At 55.3% G+C, this 22,669-nt stretch overlaps 1 protein-coding gene across 1 annotated transcript in view; it reads left to right on the top strand.

Annotated features, from left to right (window-relative positions):
• Positions 1–22,278, top strand: part of SLC25A19 (solute carrier family 25 member 19) — a 26,960-nt gene extending 4,682 nt beyond the window's left edge. Inside the window, exons 2-7 of the mRNA XM_032976103.2 lie at positions 6,459–6,680; positions 6,949–7,104; positions 11,436–11,606; positions 13,204–13,387; positions 13,699–13,829; positions 14,286–22,278. Of these exons, the coding sequence (XP_032831994.2) occupies positions 6,555–6,680; positions 6,949–7,104; positions 11,436–11,606; positions 13,204–13,387; positions 13,699–13,829; positions 14,286–14,471 (954 nt within the window). The 5' untranslated portion in view covers positions 6,459–6,554 and the 3' untranslated portion in view covers positions 14,472–22,278. The remainder of the gene's footprint in view (positions 1–6,458; positions 6,681–6,948; positions 7,105–11,435; positions 11,607–13,203; positions 13,388–13,698; positions 13,830–14,285) is intronic.
• Positions 22,279–22,669: the final 391 nt, after the last annotated feature.

Raw genomic sequence — 22,669 nt, 5'->3', positions numbered from 1 at the left:
ACACCACACACACACACACACCACACACATACACACCACACACACATACACACCACACACACATACACACCACACATACACACCATACACACCACACACACACCACACACACACACCACACACACACATACCACACACACACACCACACACACACACCACACACACCACACACACACACCACACACACACACCACACACATACACATACACACCACACACACACCACACACATACACACCACACACATACCACACACACACACACACCACACACACCACACACATACACACCACACACACACCACACACACACCAAACACACACACACACCACACACACCACACACATACACACCACACACACACCACACACACACACCACACACACCACACACACCACACACATACACACCACACACACACCACACACATACACACCACACACACACACCACACACACACACCACACACATACACACCACACACACACCACACACACACACCACACACACACACCACACACACCACACACCACACACACCACACACACACCACACACACACACCACACACACACCACACACACCACACCCCACACACACACACACCACACGTACACACCACACACATACACACCACACACACACCACACACATACACACCACACACACACCACACACATACACACCACACACAACACACACACACCACACACATACACACCACACACACCACACACATACACACCACACACACCACCCACACCACACACATACACACCACACACATACACACCACACACACCACACACATACACACCACACACACACACATACACACCACACACACACATCACACACCACACACATACACCACACACACCACACACATACACACATACACACCACACACACATATCACACACACACACCACACACACACCACACACCACACACCACACACACCACCCCACACACACCACACACATACACACACCACACACACCACACACATACACACACCACACACATACACACACTACACACACACACATACACACACCACACACACCACACACACCACACACCCCACACACACCACACACCAAACCCCACACACACCCCACACACACACCCCACACACACACCTAACACACACCACACACACCACACCCCACACACACCACACCCCACACACACACACCACACCACACACACCACACCCCCCACACACCCCACACACATACACACACCACACACACCACACACATACACACACCACACACACCACACCCCACACACTCACAGCTAACACACACCACACCCCACACACCACAGACACCCCACCCCACACACCACACACACACCACACCCCACACACACACCCCACACACATACACACACCACACACACACCACACCCCACACACTCACACCTAACACACCACACATACCACACCCCACACACCACACACACCACACCACACACACCACACACACCACACCCCACACACACCGCACACCACACACACACCACACCCCACACACACACACCACACACACCCCACACACACTCCACACACATACACACACCACACACACCACACCCCACACACACACAGCTAACACACACCCCACACACACACACCACACCCCACACACACACACCGCACCCCACACACACACACCGCACACCACACACACACACACACCCCACACACATACACACACCACACACATACACACACCACACACACCACACCCCACACACACACACCCTACACACATACACACCACACAAACACCACACACCCCACACACACACACCACACACACACCCCACACACATACACACACCACACACACACCACACACACACATATACCACACACACCACACCCCACACACCCCCCACATACACCCCACACACATACACACACCACACACACCCCACACACACACACCCCACACACATACACACACCACACACACCACACCCCACATACACACACCACCCCCCACACACCCCACACACATACACACACCACACACCACACACACCCCACACACACACACCCCACACACATACACACACCACACACATACACACACCACACACACCACACCCCACACACATACACACACCACACACACACACCACACACCACACACACACACCACACCCCACACACACCACACACACACCACACCACACACACCACACACACACCACACACACATATACACACCCCCCACACACACATACACCACACACACCACACCCCACACACACACACCACACACACACCACACACACACACATACACACACCACACACACCACACCCCACACACTCACAGCTAACACACACCACACACACCACACCCCACACACCACACCCCACACACCACACACACACCACACACACCACACCCCACACACACACCCCACACACATACACACACCACACACACACCACACCCCACACACACACACCTAACACACCACACACACCACACCCCACACACCACACACACCACACCTCACACACACACCACACCCCACACACGCCGCACACCACACACACACCACACCCCACACACACACACCCCACACACATACACACACCACACACACACCACACACCAAACCCCACACACACACACCACACACACCCCACACACACACCCCACACACACACCTAACACACACCACACACACCACACCCCACACACACCACACCCCACACACACACCACACCCCACACACCACACACACCACACCCCACACACACCCCACACACATACACACACCACACACACACACCACACACACACACATACACACACCACACACACCACACCCCACACACTCACAGCTAACACACACCACACACACCACACCCCACACACCACACACACCACACCCCACACACCACACACACACCACACACACCACACCCCACACACACACCCCACACACATACACACACCACACACACACCACACCCCACACACACCTAACACACCACACACACACCACACCCCACACACCACACACACCACACACCACACCCCACACACACCGCACACCACACACACCACACCCCACACACCACACACACCCCACACACACTCCACACACATACACACACCACACACCCCACACACACAGCTAACACACACCCCACACACACACACCACACCCCACACACACACACCACACACACACCACACACATACACACACCACACCCCACACACACCACACCCCACACACATACACACCACACAAACACCACACACACCACACCCCACACACACACACCACACACACACCACACACACACCACACACACACATACTACACACACCACACACACCACACCCCACACACACCCCACATACACCCCACACACATACACACACCACACACACCCCACACACACACCCCACACGCATACACACACCACACAAACCACACCCCACATACACACACCACACACACCACACCCCACACACATACACACACCACACACACACCACACACACCCCACACACACACACCCCACACACATACACACACCACACACATACACACACCACACCCCACACACACCCCACACACACCCAATACACACACCACATCCCACACACACACCACACCCCACACACACCACACCCCACACACACCACACACCACACACACACTCACACACCACACACACCCCAAACACACCCCACACACCACACATACACCCCACACCCTACACGCACCCTACGCACACCCCGCACCCTACACACACCCCGCACCCTACACACACCCCGCACCCTACACACACCCCACATACACCCCACACACATACACACACCACACACACCCCACACACACACCCCACACGCATACACACACCACACAAACCACACCCCACATACACACACCACACACACCACACCCCACACACATACACACACCACACACACACCACACACACCCCACACACACACACCCCACACACATACACACACCACACACATACACACACCACACCCCACACACACCCCACACACACCCAATACACACACCACATCCCACACACACACCACACCCCACACACACCACACCCCACACACACCACACACCACACACACACTCACACACCACACACACCCCAAACACACCCCACACACCACACATACACCCCACACCCTACACGCACCCTACGCACACCCCGCACCCTACACACACCCCGCACCCTACACACACCCCGCACCCTACACACACCACACACTCACACCCCACACACATACACACACCACACACACACCACACACACCACACCCCACACACACCACACACATACACACACACCCCACTCACATACACACACCCCACACACATACACACACCTCACACACCCCACACACACCCCACACACCACACATACCACACCCACACACACCCAACACACACACCACACCCCACACACACACCCCACACACACACCACACCCCACACACACACACCACACACACTACACACCACACACACTACACACACAACACACACCACACACACCACACACACACCCCACACCCTACACGCACCCTACGCACACCCCGCACCCTACACACACCATACACACCCCACACACCACACACATCACACACACCCCACACCCACAGACCCCGCACACCCCACACACACCCCGCACACACACATATCCTGCACCCCCCCACACACACACCCCACTCCTCCCGCCCACCCTCCCTCCCAAGCTCCCTCCCAAGCTCCCTGCTACGTGACTTTACTGATAGGACCAAAGAGTATGGTCTTGCCTTGTAAACAAAAATAAAGTTTAGTTTTATCATGCGTGCGTGTTGCACTTCTTTCGCGCCGTACGTAGCCAACCGTGCTAATCGGAGTGTATAGCAGTGACGTGCAGTGAGGTCAATGGCTGGGGAAGCACTGGCTCGTATCAGAGCGAGATTTACACGCTGAGGGGGGCGTGTCCTCGCTGAGGGGGCGTGTCCTCACTGAAGGGGGCGTGTCTGACACTCCCACCTCAGTGAGGCAGATGTGATAGCTGCCTCCCCTGGTGCTTTTTCATTGCAGTTTCACGACGAGACCAGCGAGCCTAAATATCTTTATACACGTACGTGGAATAAGTTACCTGGAGTATGGAAGGCGAGGACATGAAATTAAGGGGTCTACAAACATCACATTGGTGACATACTGAGATAGTAACAGGCACGCGCTTATTGCCCGCGCTCCATCCAGTTACTGAGGGGTTGCGCAATCAGAGGGGAGGCTGAGCTCGTCGCTGCCTCACCTCTCGTCTCTTCATGTATTTGCAGCGGAGCTCCGCAAATTTGGCGATTTTGACTCTAAACAATTTTGGTATCGTACAGAAATGACATTTATAACACAGATCAGCGGAAAAGCATTATATATTTTTGTCGTAACCGCTATTTTCATTGGAGTATGACAGGTGAGGCTCTGCTTCCCCTGCCTCCCCTGACTGCACGTGACTGGTGTATAGTAGTGTAGTGTGTAGTGTAGTGTTGTGTAATGTAGTGTGTAGTGTAGTGTATAGTAGTGTAGTGTGTAGTTTATAGTAGTGTAGTGTGGTGTATAGTGGAGTGTAGAGTAGTGTAGTGTGTAGTAGTGTATAGTATTGTAGTGTATAGTATTGTAGTGTATAGTGTAGTGTATAGTAGTCTATAGTAGTGTAGTGTATAGTAGTGTATAGTGTATAGTAGTGTAGTGTATAGTAGTGTAGTGTATAGTAGTGTAGTGTGTAGCGTATAGTAGTTTGTATTTATGTATCTGCTGTACGTTGAACTTCTTTCACACCGTACGCAGCCAACCGTGCTAATCGGAGTGTAGTGTAGTGTATAGTAGTTTAGTGTATAGTAGTGTAGTGTATAGTGTAGTGTATAGTAGTTTAGTGTATAGTAGAGTAGTGTATAGTAGTGTAGTGTATAGTAGTGGATAGTGTATAGTAGTGGATAGTGTAGTGTATAGTAGTGTAGTGTATAGTAGTGGAATAGTGTATAGTAGTGTAGTGTATAGTAGTGGATAGTGTATAGTAGTGGATAGTGTAGTGTATAGTAGTGTAGTGTATAGTAGTGGAGAGTGTATAGTAGTGTAGTGTATAGTAGTCTAGTGTATAGTAGTGGATAGTGTATAGTAGTGTATAGTGTAGTGTATAGTAGTGTAGTGTATCGTAGTGTAGTGTATAGTAGTGTAGTGTGCAGCGTATAGTAGTTTGTATTTATGTATCTGCTGTACGTTGAACCGTGCTAATCGGAGTGTAGTGTAGTGTATAGTAGTTTAGTGTATAGTAGTGTATAGTGTAGTGTATAGTAGTTTAGTGTATGATAGTGTAGTGTGTAGTGTAGTGTGCAGTGTATAGTAGTTTGTATTCATGTATCTGCTGTACGTTGAACTTCTTTCGCAGCGTGCGCAGCCAACCGTGCTAATCGGAGGCGACCGACGAGGCGCGGGTGGACGAGGCGCGGACCGCGCGGGGGGGGGTGCGCAGTGCCGGGCAGCCATGGTGGGGTTCGACCCGAGCCACCGCAGGCTCGGGCCTACGGAGGTGGCTCTGTGCGGCGCCCTCTCGGGCTTCGTGACGCGAGCCGCGGTCAGCCCGCTCGACGTCGTCAAGATCCGCTTCCAGGTGCCCCTGCCCAGCCCGGCTGCCCTTCGCTGCCCTCCCCTAGCCCAGAATCACATTCATGATGAGCTATGAAGCTCTTTTTCACAGATGTTCAGTGGCCCAGACCCCTCCCCGTGTGACCGCCTGCCCTTCTGCACGCCAGACTCTCCAGCCCTGCGCTGCCCTCCGCTGCCCTCCCATCTTCTTCCCTACCCCACGGCGCTAGACGTCTTTTGCTACGCTGACGGCCGCGTGTCGTCGACGTTGAACCGTCCGCGCGTGCGCGCAGCTCCAGGTCGAGCGGATCTCTGCGCTGGAGCCGCGCGCCAAGTACCGGGGCCTGGCGCAGGCCGTGCGCGCCATGCTGTGCGAGGAGGGTCTCGCCGCCTTCTGGAAGGGGCACGTGCCCGCACAACTGCTCTCCATCACCTACAGCGGCGTGCAGGTACAGCTTGGCTGTTTGGGCAAGTGCTGTTAGCGGGCACGCGCGGCCGCGGTTTGGTGCCGATGTTTACAACATCGATGGTTTACAACATCGATGGTTTACAACATCGATGGTTTACAACATCGATGGTTTACAACATCGATGGTTTACAACATCGGCACCAGATGCTCGTGTGAAGCCGAGTCGACCTAAGGGGGAGGGCCCATCACTGTTCGGGAGCGGGAATCGAACTCGGGTCGCGCAAGGTTTTCAGCGCTGCGCACTCACCGCTACGCTGCTGTGCAGATGCCAACAACAACAACAACCACAACCGCCATTCGCCACTAAGTGGCAGTGACGTCACCACGACGCTTGTGCCAGGCCATGTGCACCTTGAGGCCACGTGAAGTGTCGAACGCACGCTGGCAGGAGGTCACGGGGCAGACCCAAGTGCCACGGGTCGACTGACTGAGATGACTGGCTGATGCACCACCTGTGCCCCCTACTGTGCCAACCTGCTGTGCTTTAGCCACCCGGCGCTCCGCTCGTTGTTGTGAGCGTCGCTCCTCCGCCCTCCGTTGGAGACTGCCTCCAACTGCGCAGTAGCGTCCTTCACGAGCCTCCACAGAGTCCGATCTTGACACCGCTGGTACCAGTCATCGGCAAGTCCACTCAGCTCCATGTCCACCTGTACCACATCACTCCTTCTCTTCTCTAGCCCGTGCCGCGCCCGTTTAGCCCCCTCAATCCGGCCGAACAAAAGCTGTTTCGGCATGCGGTGGCTGGGCATGCGGGCTACATGACCCAGCCAACGCAGCCTTGCCTGCCGGAGGAGCTCACCGATGGGACGTTGCCCAGATCTTTCAAGGATTTGTGAGCTCCTCACACAATCCAGCCTGGTTAAACCCAGGATGGATCGTAGGCAGGCTAGCCTAAATGTTTCTAACCGGCGAAGATGTTCCATTAGGGGGGTCCACGTTTCGCAAGCGTAGAGAAGGGAGGGAATGACCGTGGCCGAGAAGACCTGAAGCTTAGTGCAGAGCGACAGACCAGGTAGCTTCCACACAGCGTTACACAACCGATGAAAAGATATTGCCGCTCGACTTATTCGGAGTGAGACCTCTGCTGTTAAACTGGTGCCGGTCATAAGCACACTGCCCAGGTTTGGGAAACTCTCCACTCTCTCCACAACTGCCCCATCACCGATTGGGAGTTGTGGGGGTGGAGTGTCCGATGGTACAAAATACCCAGGCAGGTGCTTAGTTTTGGTGGGGCTGATGGTAAGGCCCCATCTCTTAGTGGCACGCTCCAGTCTCAGCAGCAGCGTCTCCAACTCCTCCTCTGAATGAGCAGCTATTACCAAATCATCGGCATACATAACGTGGTTGAGCAATAGGGAGTCATCCCTTGACCGGACCCGGGCATCGATCAGCCTCCCATTATATCTGTACCATATGGAGATTCCCCCGGTACAGCTATTGAAGGCTTCACGAACTACGTGGTCAAAATAGATGTTAAATAATGTGGGAGCCAGAGGACATCCCTGTCGCACCCCAAGGTGTACAGGGAATGGCTCTGACTCCCGGCTACGTAGTTTTACCCGTGCCCGCTCACCATCATGAAGATCCTTAATGATCGTGAGCAGAGGGTCAGGGACTCCAAAAGCACGAAGAACAACCCAGAGCCCAGGCCTACTGATGGTATCATAGGCCTTGACCAGGTCAATAAAGCAGAGATGTAGGTCTTGCTGGAATTCCCTACACCTCTGCTGTAGCAGACGGACAGAAAATATGGCATCTGTGCAGGACCGCCCTTTCCTGAAACCGCATTGGGGCTCCGCAAGCCTCTCCTCAGCGTGCCTGGCGAGGCGATGTTGAATAATCCTTGCCAGGACCTTTCCCGGCACACTGAGGAGGGAGATGCCCCTGTAGTTGTTACAGTCTATGCGGTCCCCCTTCTTAAAGAGGGGGACCACCAGGGCATCCTTCCAATCCTACGGAACCCGTCCAGTGGTCCAGACTGTTATGATGTCATATAGGGCAGTCTGTGCACAAACGCCACCCTCCCTCAGCATTTCGCTTGGGAGATCATCTCTTGTGCAGATGATCTCCAAAGCGAAATGCAGATACCACACACCCACACACACGCAGGCACCAACAACATACCCAAGCGCAGGGGCGGAGCCAGGGGGGTGACAGGGTAGACAATTGTCACCCCCCAAAAAGAATCGAAAATCTGAAACATTCTGCATATCAGTGTATGACACTCAGTCTGGCGGACTCCATGCAACTGCATTGTCAGAGTGTGTCGCCAACCGATGACGTCTAGTTCAACAGCCTGACTCTCTAATCATTCTTGAAATTAAAATTTGTTGAATGTCACCCCGGGCTGAAAATCCTGGCTCCGCCCCTGCCCAAGCGGCCTCTGTTGGTCCGGATAGAGGAGGCTAACAGGCATGACACTGGGTAGAGAAGAGATGGACTGATGCAATACAGAAGGATGTGGAGCAAATTGAACTTTGCCGATGACTGGTACCAGCAGTGTCAAGATTGGGCCTCTGTGGAGGAGGAGGCTCGTGAAGGATGCTGCTACCGGGCAGTTGGAGGCAGTCGCCCTCCAATAACAGCAGAGGGCAGAGGAGCGACGCTCACAACAACGAGCGGGACCGCTGGGCGGCTAAAACGCAGCGAGTGAACCCAGTAGGGAGCAAAGGTGGCGCATCTGCCAGTCATCTCCTGCCAGTGAGGCCACTTCACGTGGCCTCAAAGGTGCACTAAGCCTGGCACAAGCGCGGCGGTGACGTCACCGACACTTAATTTTACTGTGCAATGCAGTATTGTAATTCATAAATACATACAGTATATATGTCACCCCGGGCTGAAAATCCTGGCTCCGCCCCTGCCCAAGCGGCCTCTGTTGGTCCGGATAGAGGAGGCTAACAGGCATGACACTGGGTAGAGAAGAGATGGACTGATGCAATACAGAAGGATGTGGAGCAAATTGAACTTTGCCGATGACTGGTACCAGCAGTGTCAAGATTGGGCCTCTGTGGAGGAGGAGGCTCGTGAAGGATGCTGCTACCGGGCAGTTGGAGGCAGTCGCCCTCCAATAACAGCAGAGGGCAGAGGAGCGACGCTCACAACAACGAGCGGGACCGCTGGGCGGCTAAAACGCAGCGTGTGAACCCAGTAGGGAGCAAAGGTGGCGCATCTGCCAGTCATCTCCTGCCAGTGAGGCCACTTCACGTGGCCTCAAAGGTGCACTAAGCCTGGCACAAGCGCGGCGGTGACGTCACCGACACTTAATTTTACTGTGCAATGCAGTATTGTAATTCATAAATACATACAGTATATATGTCACCCCGGGCTGAAAATCCTGGCTCCGCCCCTGCCCAAGCGGCCTCTGTTGGTCCGGATAGAGGAGGCTAACAGGCATGACACTGGGTAGAGAAGAGATGGACTGATGCAATACAGAAGGATGTGGAGCAAATTGAACTTTGCCGATGACTGGTACCAGCAGTGTCAAGATTGGGCCTCTGTGGAGGAGGAGGCTCGTGAAGGATGCTGCTACCGGGCAGTTGGAGGCAGTCGCCCTCCAATAACAGCAGAGGGCAGAGGAGCGACGCTCACAACAACGAGCGGGACCGCTGGGCGGCTAAAACGCAGCGAGTGAACCCAGTAGGGAGCAAAGGTGGCGCATCTGCCAGTCATCTCCTGCCAGTGAGGCCACTTCACGTGGCCTCAAAGGTGCACTAAGCCTGGCACAAGCGCGGCGGTGACGTCACCGACACTTAATTTTACTGTGCAATGCAGTATTGTAATTCATAAATACATACAGTATATAGTTTATACAGTACGGTACTGTAAATTGCTCTGTTTTGCTAAATTATCACCCATCTTTAAGACTCCTGGGTAGGCTAGGCCATCTTCGACTTACGATATTTTTGACTTACGATGGGGTCGTCTTAACGCATCTCCATCGTGAGTAGAGGACTACCTGTATTTATTTTTAAAGTTATTTCTTTACCTTGCCTATACTTTGCACTCCTGCCGTGTTTTTTGTATTTGTTGTTGTTGTAACCTTTGTTGTTGTTGTAACCTTCTGACCCCGTGCCCCTGCTGGACATCCGTGAAAAAAAGAGCTTCATAGCTCATCGGATTCCTCCAGCGTAAATCAATATTCTGATTCGGCTCTGTGGCCAGGTCGCTTCTGAAAAAGAAGCTAGTAGCTCGGTAGGGGCTTTACTTGCAAAGATAAAAAAATATATAGTTTCGTTTTATTTCTGTGTATGAAAATAAAAACGTTCCCATTTCGCCGTTGCCGCCGCCGCCGCCGCCGTGTCTGCGCCGCAGTTCGTGACGTTCGAGGGCCTCACGGAGCTCGTGCACGGACACACGCGCTACGAGGCCACGCAGGCGCACGTCCACTTCGCGTGCGGCGGCGCCGGGGCCTGCATGGCCTCGCTGGTGGCCCAGCCGCTGGACACGCTGCGCACGCGCCTCGCAGCGCAGGGAGAGCCCAGGGTGACGAGGCGGGCCGGAGACGCGCGACGCTCGCGACGTGGACACGCACCGCGCGCGCTCGCTCGCTCGCGCACGCCGCTCGCTCACTCACACACACCGCTCGCTCACTCATCCCTCGCTCACTCGCTCGCTCGCTCACACACCGCTCGCTCACTCATCCCTCACTCCCTCGCTCGTTCGCTCACTCACACACCGCTCGCTCACTCATCCCTCGCTCACTCGCTCACACACCGCTCGCTCACTCATCCCTCGCTCGCTCGCTCACTCGCTCACACACCGCTCGCTCACTCATCCCTCACTCACTCACTCGCTCACACACCGCTCGCTCACTCATCCCTCACTCACTCGCTCACTCACACACCGCTCGCTCACTCATCCCTCACTCACTCGCTCACTCACACACCGCTCGCTCACTCATCCCTCACTCACTCGCTCACTCACTCGCTCACACACCGCTCGCTCTCTCATCCCTCACTCACTTGCTCACTCACTCACTCATCGCTCACTCACTCGCACACTGCTCGCTCACTCATCCCTCACTCACTCGCTCACTCACTCACTCATCGCTCACTCACTCGCACACTGCTCGCACACTCACTCACACACCGCTCGCTCACTCATCGCTCGGTCACTCACACACTCACACACTGCTCGCTCACTCATCCCTCACTCACTCGCTCACTCACTTACACACCGCTCGCTCACTCATCCCTCACTCACTCATCCCTCACTCACACACTGCTCGCTCACTCACTCACACACCGCTCGCTCACTCATCCCTCACTCACTCGTTCACTCGCTCACTCGCACACTGCTCGCTCACTCATCCCTCACTCGCTCACTCACTCACACACCGCTCGCTCACTCATCCCTCACTCACTCACACACCGCTCGCTCACTCATCGCTCACTCACACGCTGCTCACTCACTTGCTCACTCTCCGCTCACTCGCTCACCGCCCACTCACCGCTCCCTCACACGCCACTCACTCAAACACCGCTCACTCCTCACTCACACACCGCTCACTCACCACTCACTCACACAACGCTCACTCACTCACCGCTCACTTATTGCTCACACACACACTGCTCAATCACTCACTGCTCACTCATCACTCACCGCTCACTCACACACCACTCACTCACTCATCACTCATTCACCGCTCTCTCACTCACCGCTCACACGCACGCATAAGTCTTGCACCGTGCACTCACACCGCACTCGTTCGCTCACCGCTCACTCACCGCTCACTCACCCCTCACGCACTCACCGCTCACTCACCGACTCTCCACTCACACTCGCGCACACACCGCTCACGCCACACACGCCGCTCACACACAGACACGCAGACACACACAGACACACACAGACACACACAGACACACACAGACACACACAGACACACGCAGACACACGCAGACACACACAGACACACACAGACACACACAGACACACAGACACACAGACACGCAGACACACACAGACACACACAGACACGCAGACACACGCAGACGCACACAGACACACACAGACACACACAGACACACACTTGTCGTCCCCCCTGCCCGCGCGTCACCACCCCGCCTGTGTGCCGCAGGTCTACCGGGGGCTGGTGCATGCGGTGGGCACCATGTGGCGGGGCGAGGGGCTGCGGGGGTTCTACCGCGGCCTCTCGCCCACGCTCGCCGCCGTCTTCCCGTACGCGGGGCTGCAGTTCGGCTTCTACAACGTGTTCACTCGCGCTGGCAACACCCTGGCCGCACGGACGCAGCGCCGCACCGGTAGCCACCAGCGCAACCGCACAGCCGGCTTCGCGTTTGACACCGGTAGCCACAGCCACAAGGGGACTCCCGTGGGGGGCTTCCGTGGGGTCCCTCGCGGGGGGGCTCCAGCGGGGGGCTCCCGTGCGGGCGTGGGGAACCCCCTCTACAGATGCAGTACAGGGGCAGAACACGCAAACGCCGCGCAGAAAGGCGTCCGAGCCGGGAGTCGAACCCAGGGGGCTTCTTGTTGCGGGGTGCGAGCGTCACCGCCGCGCCGCCCCCGTTCACCGCGTTGTTGCCGTGTCCCGCCGTGCCGCCGTGCCGCGCAGGGGGCCTCCAGACCCTGGTGTGTGGCGCCGCGGCGGGGGTGCTGAGCAAGACGCTCACCTACCCCTGCGACCTCGTCAAGAAGAGGCTGCAGGTGATGGGATTCGAGCAGGCGAGGTGCCACTTCGGAGAGGTGCGGGACGCACGGGGGTGGGGGGGGGGGGGGGGGGCACGTGGGGGGACACGTTGTGGGGGGGCGCACGGGGGAGGGACACGTGGGGACACAACGGGGGAGACGCACGGGGGAGGGACACTCGAGGACACGCGGGAGGGGGAGGGGGGAGACACGTGGGGACACGCAGGGGATGGACGCACGTGGGAAATCATGCGGGTACACAGACACGTAGAGACACTGAGACGTGGATGTAGGGGCGCGGGGATGCCATGACATAAGTACGCTGGGACGTGGGGGTACGGGGACCCACTTTGTGCGAGCGCACGTGTGTGCGTTGAACTTCTTTCACGCCGTACGCAGCTAACCGTGCTGATCGGGGGGCTCTGGCGGTGTGGTGTGTCCCGCTGATTTCTTCCACGTCTGCGTGTGTGTGTCCCCTGGTCCTCTGCGTGTGTCCCCCCCCCCCCCCCGTAGGTGCGTGCGTACTCGGGTGCGTGCGACTGCGTGCGCCACGTGGTGCGGGAGGAGGGCCTCCCGGGCCTCTACAAGGGGCTCGTGCCGAGCGCCCTCAAAGCGGCCGCCTCCACCGGCCTCACCTTCCTCACCTACGAGATGTTCTCGGCGCTGGCGCGCTCTCGCCGCTCCCGCCCCGGGGCCTGAGGCCGCCCCTCCGTCTCCAGGCGTCGCCATCGAACTCCAGGACCTTCTCAGGACTTCCGGGGGCACCTCGACGGGGACTCCCGCAGCCTTCTCTGCGTCTCCTGGGTCACTCGGTAGAACTCGAGGACGCCCTGGCCTGTGACTTGAGGACTTTCTGAGGTCTTCCGTGCAACTCCAGAACCTTCCTGTAAACGCCACTCTCCCTCATTGGGACTCAACAGAAACCTTCACTGGGTGGGGGGGGGAACGAGATCTTCTCTGACACTTTGCGGCCTTCCTTGGGATTCTAGGACCTTCCGGGACCTTCCAGGACCTTCCAGGACCTTCCAGGACCATCCCCAGGAGGTCAGCAATTGCTCCCTGCAGGGGCCTCGGGTCTAGCGCCGCGCACAAGCAGTTCCATGGAACCAAACGCGACAAAGGTCGAAGGTCGCGAGTCACAGGGCAGTGCCCCCGCCCACCGCTCCCACCCCCTTCCTCTCCGCTACTGGGCGAGAGGTCACGAGTCGTGGCTGGTGCAGCTCGAGAGAGCCGGCTCGCTGGACCACCGCGCCGGGCGGATTTGGAGCACACGCGGACTCAAAAGTTCCCGGCCCCGCCGGGTGCGGGGACTTCGGGCGACGCTCCCCGGCACCCGGCTCCGAACCCCAGCGATTGTTTCCGTAAACCCGCGTGGCTCGGCGGGGTCATCACACGCGCGTTGCCACGACCGACGGCGGCGCAGCTTTACCGGGCGTTACTGAATGCGTGGTGGTGGTGGTGGTGCGAGCGAGCGAGCGAGCGAGCGGAGCTGCGTCGTCCCGTGTCCTCTGTTAGACTTCAATGCCGCTGACCGCTGCCGGCCATTTTAGCGTGGCGTGGTGGCCGGTCCGTGTGTTGTCTCCCGTCCCCCTCTTCTGCATGGGGTGTTTCCCCCGGGGCTCTCATGTTTCCAAAAGCAATACCGCAAAATGTGACCGGTATTGTGCCAAAAAAAAATGTACACCGCAAATTGCTAAATTTTGATCGCACGCAACAAAAAGATGTTCAGGCTTTCCTTGTTGAACGAGCGTGAGTGGTGCAACGAGCGTGGGTGTGAGTGGTGAAACGAGCGTATGGGGTGGTTTTATTTACTGGTTATACACCCAGCCAGCGTGGGGCCCATCACGGTATGGGGTGGTTTTATCTACTGGTTATACACCCAGCCAGCGTGGGGCCCATCACGGTATGGGGTGGTTTTATCTACTGGTTATACACCCAGCCAGCGTGGGGCCCATCACGGTATGGGGTGGTTTTATCTACTGGTTATACACCCAGCCAGCGTGGGGCCCATCACGGTATGGGGTGGTTTTATCTACTGGTTATACACCCAGCCAGCGTGGGGCCCGTCACGGCATGGGGGGGTTTTTACACCAGTTACGCAACAAGCCACGCTGCTCGCCTCACAAGAAGTCATCCGCATCCGGCCTGCGGGCCAAGCAGGGCCAGGGCGAAACGACTCGTCCGCTCTGCGTGCGCGTGACGTCGGTTCGGGGAGGGGGGGGGGGTTGAGTTGGGGTGGGGGGGGGTTAAGGGGTCACCGAGTCGATCTGCACGCGGTCTCGTCCGCAGAGTGAGACGTTTCTGAAACCCCCATCGAACACGTGTCTCTCTCTCTCTATGTCTCCCTGTCGTGTGCCTGTGTGTGTGTGTGTGCTGTGACTTGCGAGATCACGGTGGGATGGAGAGATGCGCAGACCACACGGAGGTGCACAGAGATGCCGGGGGGCGGGGGCAAGTGTCGTGCTGCGTGAACCTAGGGAGGAGAGGCCTTTGCACCATTGAAGTTGGGTGCCTTAAATACCTACAATTTGCACTCAAGTATACTCTGGCGAGCATTGCACCGACTGTTCCGTCGATGAACCTGCAAGGAAGCACTGCAGTTAACCCCTCACTCACACACGGATGGGAAAATGGACTGGCGGGAGAGGGGGGGGTGGTGGTGGCCTCTTTGGTAATTGTCGAAATTCCGCGGGAAGATTCGGATCGCGGCGTTCACCGTGAGCTGAGCAGGCAAACCGCGCTGATGTTGAACACCGCAGGCGGAGTTTGACTTCTCTGTTTGGGGTGAGGAGGGAGGGCGGCAGGGGTTCACTTTGTCGCGGGGGAAGGGGGGGGGCACTGCCCCTTGTGACCCCCCCCCCGTGCTCACCCCCCTCCCCCCCCAAACTCCATCGCCAATAAACACGCACGTTCTCAAACCACACGTTACGCTCGACTTCACCGTATTTGACCGCGCCGTTTTCTCGAAGATAATATTTATGCGGGAGCCAATAAAGTAGTCCATAAAGTGTAGTCAAGGATCACAAGGGCCAACGCGCTATTGCCGTTTTACAACTCACCGTTGTCACTTTGCGTCCGTAAGCCGCGCAGCAGTGTGTCAAAAAAAAAAACCGCTCGCGCGCACAAACGGATCGGTTCCAGGGGTTGGCCCCGGCCTCTCTGGAATGCGCGCGGCCCAGGAGGTGCCCAGAGCGCGGCTGTAGGGGACGCCGCTCAGCCCCAGGGCCATGCTCGAGGCTCGCTCATCGCACCATCGCACCTTTTGACCCTGAGCACAAGAGGCCAGAGTGCGTGACGTGCTTGCTCGCCCGAGCATCGAGGCACACGTGAACGGCTCCTGTTTCACGGCCCTGAGCCGGCGGTGGGAATTCCACATTGCTATGACGGGAGCGGGAGGGGTGGGGGGGTGTGTGAGTCTATCAATACGACAACCGCAACGTGGTACTTATTTTATCGACGCCCGGGCGGAAGGATGATGGGCTGAATCGACCAGGCATTGAACTCGCATTGCTTCCGATCGCGATCCGCTTGCCCTGAACCTGTCGAGATTGACGCGTGGGTGGGGGTGGAACAGCGTGGGGAGGTGATCAGCTTCAGCAGCCACTCGGTTTGTTGACTGCGACGTTCACGTCTCTCTCCGCGGAGTTCCGACGCTGCTGATGATGACGACGATGATGACGAACCTCGGCACGGGTGCACCTGGGGTGGTGGTGGTGGCTCCAGGTGCCATGGCCTCACACGCCGGCCGACCTTCGCACCCTGGCACTGAAAGGCAAAACAACCCCTCCCCATAGAGTTCACACACACAGAGTTCACACACACAGAGTTCACACACACACACAGAGCTCACACACACACGTCGAGTTCAACGACACAGAGCTCACACACACAGCTCACACACACGCAGAGTTCACACACACACAGAACTCACACACACAGCTCACTCACACATACAGCTCACTCACACATACAGCTCACTCACACATAGGGCTCACACACACACATAGGGCTCACACACACACATAGGGCTCACACACACACATAGGGCTCACACACACACATAGGGCTCACACTCACATAGACAAAGATCCCCCATATAGCCTTAACAGACTGTAGGGGCAAGTGCTGTTAGCGAGCACCTATGAAGGCCGGAACGGTACACGAGGGGGTGGGTGGCCAGCGCCACGCCCGACCGCCTTTGTCTCCCTAGTGGCAATGTTTACACACCGCACCAGGTACTCATTTGAGGCTGAGTCGACCTAGGGGAGGCCCGGGACCGGTTCAGATAATCGTCACTGGTGTTGGCCGTGAGCTGGAATCGATCCCGGGTCGCCAGGTTCATAGCGCAGCGCGCTAACCGCTACACTATCGCTCCCCACACTCACACACACATAGAGCTCACACACACATAGGGCTCACTCACACACATAGGGCTCTCTCACACATAGGGCGCATTCACACAGAGCTCACACACACACACAGAGTTCACACACACGCAGAGTTCACACACACACACAGAGTTCACATACACAGAGCTCACACACAGAGCTCACACACACAGAGTTCACACACACACAGAGCTCACACATACACAGAGTTCACACAAAACTCACACACACATAGGGCTCACTCACACATAGGACTGTCTCACACATAGAGCTCACTCACACACATAGGGCTCACACACACATAGGGCTCACACACTCACACATAGGGCTCACACACATATAGGGCTCACTCACACATAGGGCTCGATCACACATAGGGCTCACTCACACATAGGGCTCACACACACATAGGGCTCACTTACACATAGGGCTCACACACACATAGGGCTCACACACACACATAGAGCTCACACACATAGGGCTCACACACACATAGGGCTCACACACACATAGGGCTCTCTCACACATAGGGCTCACTCACACATAGGGCTCACACACACATAGGGCTCTCTCACACATAGGGCTCACTCACACACAGAGCTCACACACACACATAGCTCACACACACGTAGAGTTCACACGCACACAGAGTTCACACACACAGAGATCACACACACACAGAGCTCACACACACACACAGAGCTCACACACACACAGAGCTCACACACACAGCTCACACACACAGCTCACACACACACACAGAGTTCACACACACAGAGCTCACACATACACAGAGTTCACACAGAACTCACACACACATAGGGCTCACACTCACACACATAGGGCTGTCTCACACATAGGGCTCACACACAGATAGGGCTCACTCACACATAGGGCTCACACACACACACATAGGGCTCACACACACATAGGGCTCTCACACACACATAGAGCTCACACACACATAGAGCTCACACACACATAGGGCTCACACACACATAGGGCTCACACACACACATAGGGCTCACACACACACATAGGGCTCACTCACACATAGGGCTCACTCACACATAGGGCTCACTCTCACACATAGGGCTCACACACATAGAGCTCACACACACATAGGGCTCTCTCACACACATAGAGCTCACACACACATAGAGCACACACACATAGAGCTCACACACACATAGGGCTCACTCACACACATAGGGCTCACACACACACATAGAGCTCACACACACATAGAGCTCACACATACACATAGGGCTCTCACACACACATAGAGCTCACACACACACATAGGGCTCTCACACACACATAGAGCTCACACACACACATAGAGCTCACACACACATAGGGCTCACACACACACATAGGGCTCACACACATAGGGCTCACACACACATAGACAAAGACAAAGATCCCCCATATAGCCTTAACAAACTGTAGGGGCAAGTGTTGTTAGCGAGCACCTATGAAGGCCGGAACGGTACACGAGGGGGTGGGTGGCCAGCACCACGCCCGACCGCCTTTGTCTCCCTAGTGGCAATGTTTACACACCGCACCAGGTACTCATTTGAGGCTGAGTCGACCTAGGGGGGGACCGGTTCAGATAATCGTCACTGGTGTTGGCCGTGAGCAGGAATCGATCACGGGTCGCCAGGTTCATAGCGCAACGCGCTAACCGCTACATTATCGCTCCCCACACACACACACATAGAGCACACTCACACATAGGGCTCACTCACACATAGGGCTCAAACACACACACATAGAGCACACACACACACATAGGGCTCACACACACACACATAGGGCTCACTCAGACACATAGGGCTCACTCACACATAGGGCTCACACACACACATAGGGCTCACACACACATAGGGCTCACACACACATAGGGCTCACACACACACACACAGAGCTCACACACACGCAGAGTTCACACACACACAGAGTTCACATACACACACACAGAGCTCACACACACACAGAGCTCACACACAGAGCTCACACACGCAGCTCACACACACACAGAGCTCACACACACAGAGCTCACACACACACACAGAGAGCTCACACACACAGAGCTCACACACACAGCTCACACACACAGCTCACACACACACAGAGTTCACACACACACAGAGTTCACACACACACAGAGCTCACACATACACAGAGTTCACACAGAACTCACACACACATAGGGCTCACTCACACATAGGGCTGTCTCACACAGGGCTCACTCACACACATAGGGCTCACAAACACGCATAGGGCTCACACACACACATAGGGCTCACTCACACATAGAGCTCACACACACATAGGGCTCACACACACACATAGGGCTCACACACACATAGAGCTCACACACACATAGGGCTCACACACACATAGGGCTCACTGACAAACATAGGGCTCACTCACACACATAGAGCTCACACACACATAGGGCTCACACACATAGAGCTCACACACACATAGGGCTCACACACATATAGGGCTCACACACACATAAGGCTCACACACACATAGAGCTCACACATACATAGGGCTCACTCACACAAATAGGGCTCACACACACATAGGGCTCACACACACATAGTGCTCACACTCACACATAGAGCTCACACACACATAGGGCTCACACACATAGAGCTCACACACACATAGGGCTCACACACACATAGGGCTCACACACATAGAGCTCACACACACATAGGGCTCACACACACATAGAGCTCACACACACATAGGGCTCACACACACATAGGGCTCACACACACATAGTGCTCACACACACATAGAGCTCACACACACATAGGGATCTCACTGCTCCTCAATGACATTGCCTCCCATCGACTCCTCCCCCTGAAGTTCTCATAACCCCGCTGCTGGCTTCACGAGACGTGCCACCTCTTACCGACGACAACTTCCAGAGTGATGTTCGCTCGTACGGGCAGACCAGATACTCCTCGTTTAACGCTCGGGGCGTCTTGCTAGAGAAGCGAACAGCGCTAATGGAATCGCCGCTCAAAGGGGGTCATCGTATAAGCAACCATTGTGTATATGGTGGGGGGGGGGGGGATACGTTCCTGACAGCGTTTTTTTGTATTTCGTTTGAGCAATACACGATGCCTTCGTTCGGGGTATCGGTAACAGCGCTGTTATAATAATACAGATAAACCTTATACTCATAAAAAAAACACACGTTTTATTATAATGTTGAGGAGTAGAGTGATGACGGGATGTCACACTCGCCTCGGGAGGAGTGACCTCATGTGCCCTCGAGGTATTTGAGGGGGCGGGGGGACCGGTGACGTGGACGAGGTCTTCGCCGAGAACCGGGATCGTGAGCGGTAGGGAAGTGGGGACTCAGAGTAGGGGAGAAGTAGCACCAGGCTAGAGGGGGGGGGGGGGGTGGCTACTTCACCCGGCTGGCCGAGTTGGTTGAACCGTCGGTCAGCGCTGTGGGAAGAGCCCGTTAGCCTGGGAGGAGTAGGGATTCCCAGTACCTTTGGTTCTCTTCGGTAAAGTCACGTAGGTAAAACAAATTAAAATAAATTGAAATAAAATGAAAGGGACAATTAAAACACGACGTTTCGGAGGCAAAGCAAGCTTCCGTCTTCAGGTGGGACCAGTCACAGCAAAAATCGCTGCACTAAGTGTATGAATCCTTGCAGTCACGAAAGCTTCAAATCTAGAATTAACAACTTCTACGGGGAAGATTTTCACCCATCTGTTAGAGCTTTTAACAGAAAACGAGACAAGAAGTCACAGCTCATCGAGACGCTGACACTTGGCGCAGCGATTTTGCTGTGACTGGTCCCACCTGAAGACGGAAGCTTCTCTTTGCCTCCGAAACGTCGTGTTTTAATTGTTTCTTGCATTTTATTTCAATTTATTTTAATTTGTTTTACCTACGTGACTTTACCGAATCGAACCAAAGAGTTTGAATCCTTGCGGTCACGAAAGCTTCAAATCTAGATTTCCCAGTACCCCTTCCCCTGGGGAGATTTAGCTTAGCCAGTGACTTCTGTTAGCCCGTTCCCCATAAAGGTAGACGGAAGTCCGTAATAAACCGCTTGGCGTCAGCCCCGACAACGTTCTGCCTTCGTGGCGTGCTTCACACCTCAACAATAACATTAGTTTTCGTGACTGCAAGGATTCATATTCTTGGTTCTTTCGCTAAAGTCACCACGTAGAAGGGAAACGATAAAATATTTTTTTTTTAAATCGCTCTCCGTGGTGCTAACGTTAAAAATAACCGCCACTTTTTTTTCCAAATTGTCTTGTGGTTTTCACACCTGACGATGATTGCTTGTGTTGCAGTCGAAACGTCGTGAGGATTTTATTGTTTTATATTTTTATTATTTTATTGTTTCCCTTCTACGTGGTGACTTTACCGAAAGAACCAAGAATATATAACATTAGTATTGTGTTGTACTCACCCCCCCGCCTCGACCCACCCTATGATTTGTATATTACCGTCCACAG

This window comes from Petromyzon marinus, chromosome 58 (assembly GCF_048934315.1).
Source record: "Petromyzon marinus isolate PM22_M1 ecotype Great Lakes invasive population chromosome 58, UKy_Petmar_22M1.pri1.0, whole genome shotgun sequence".
Lineage (NCBI taxonomy): Eukaryota > Metazoa > Chordata > Hyperoartia > Petromyzontiformes > Petromyzontidae > Petromyzon > Petromyzon marinus.
This window is presented reverse-complemented; position numbering and strand designations above follow the sequence as displayed.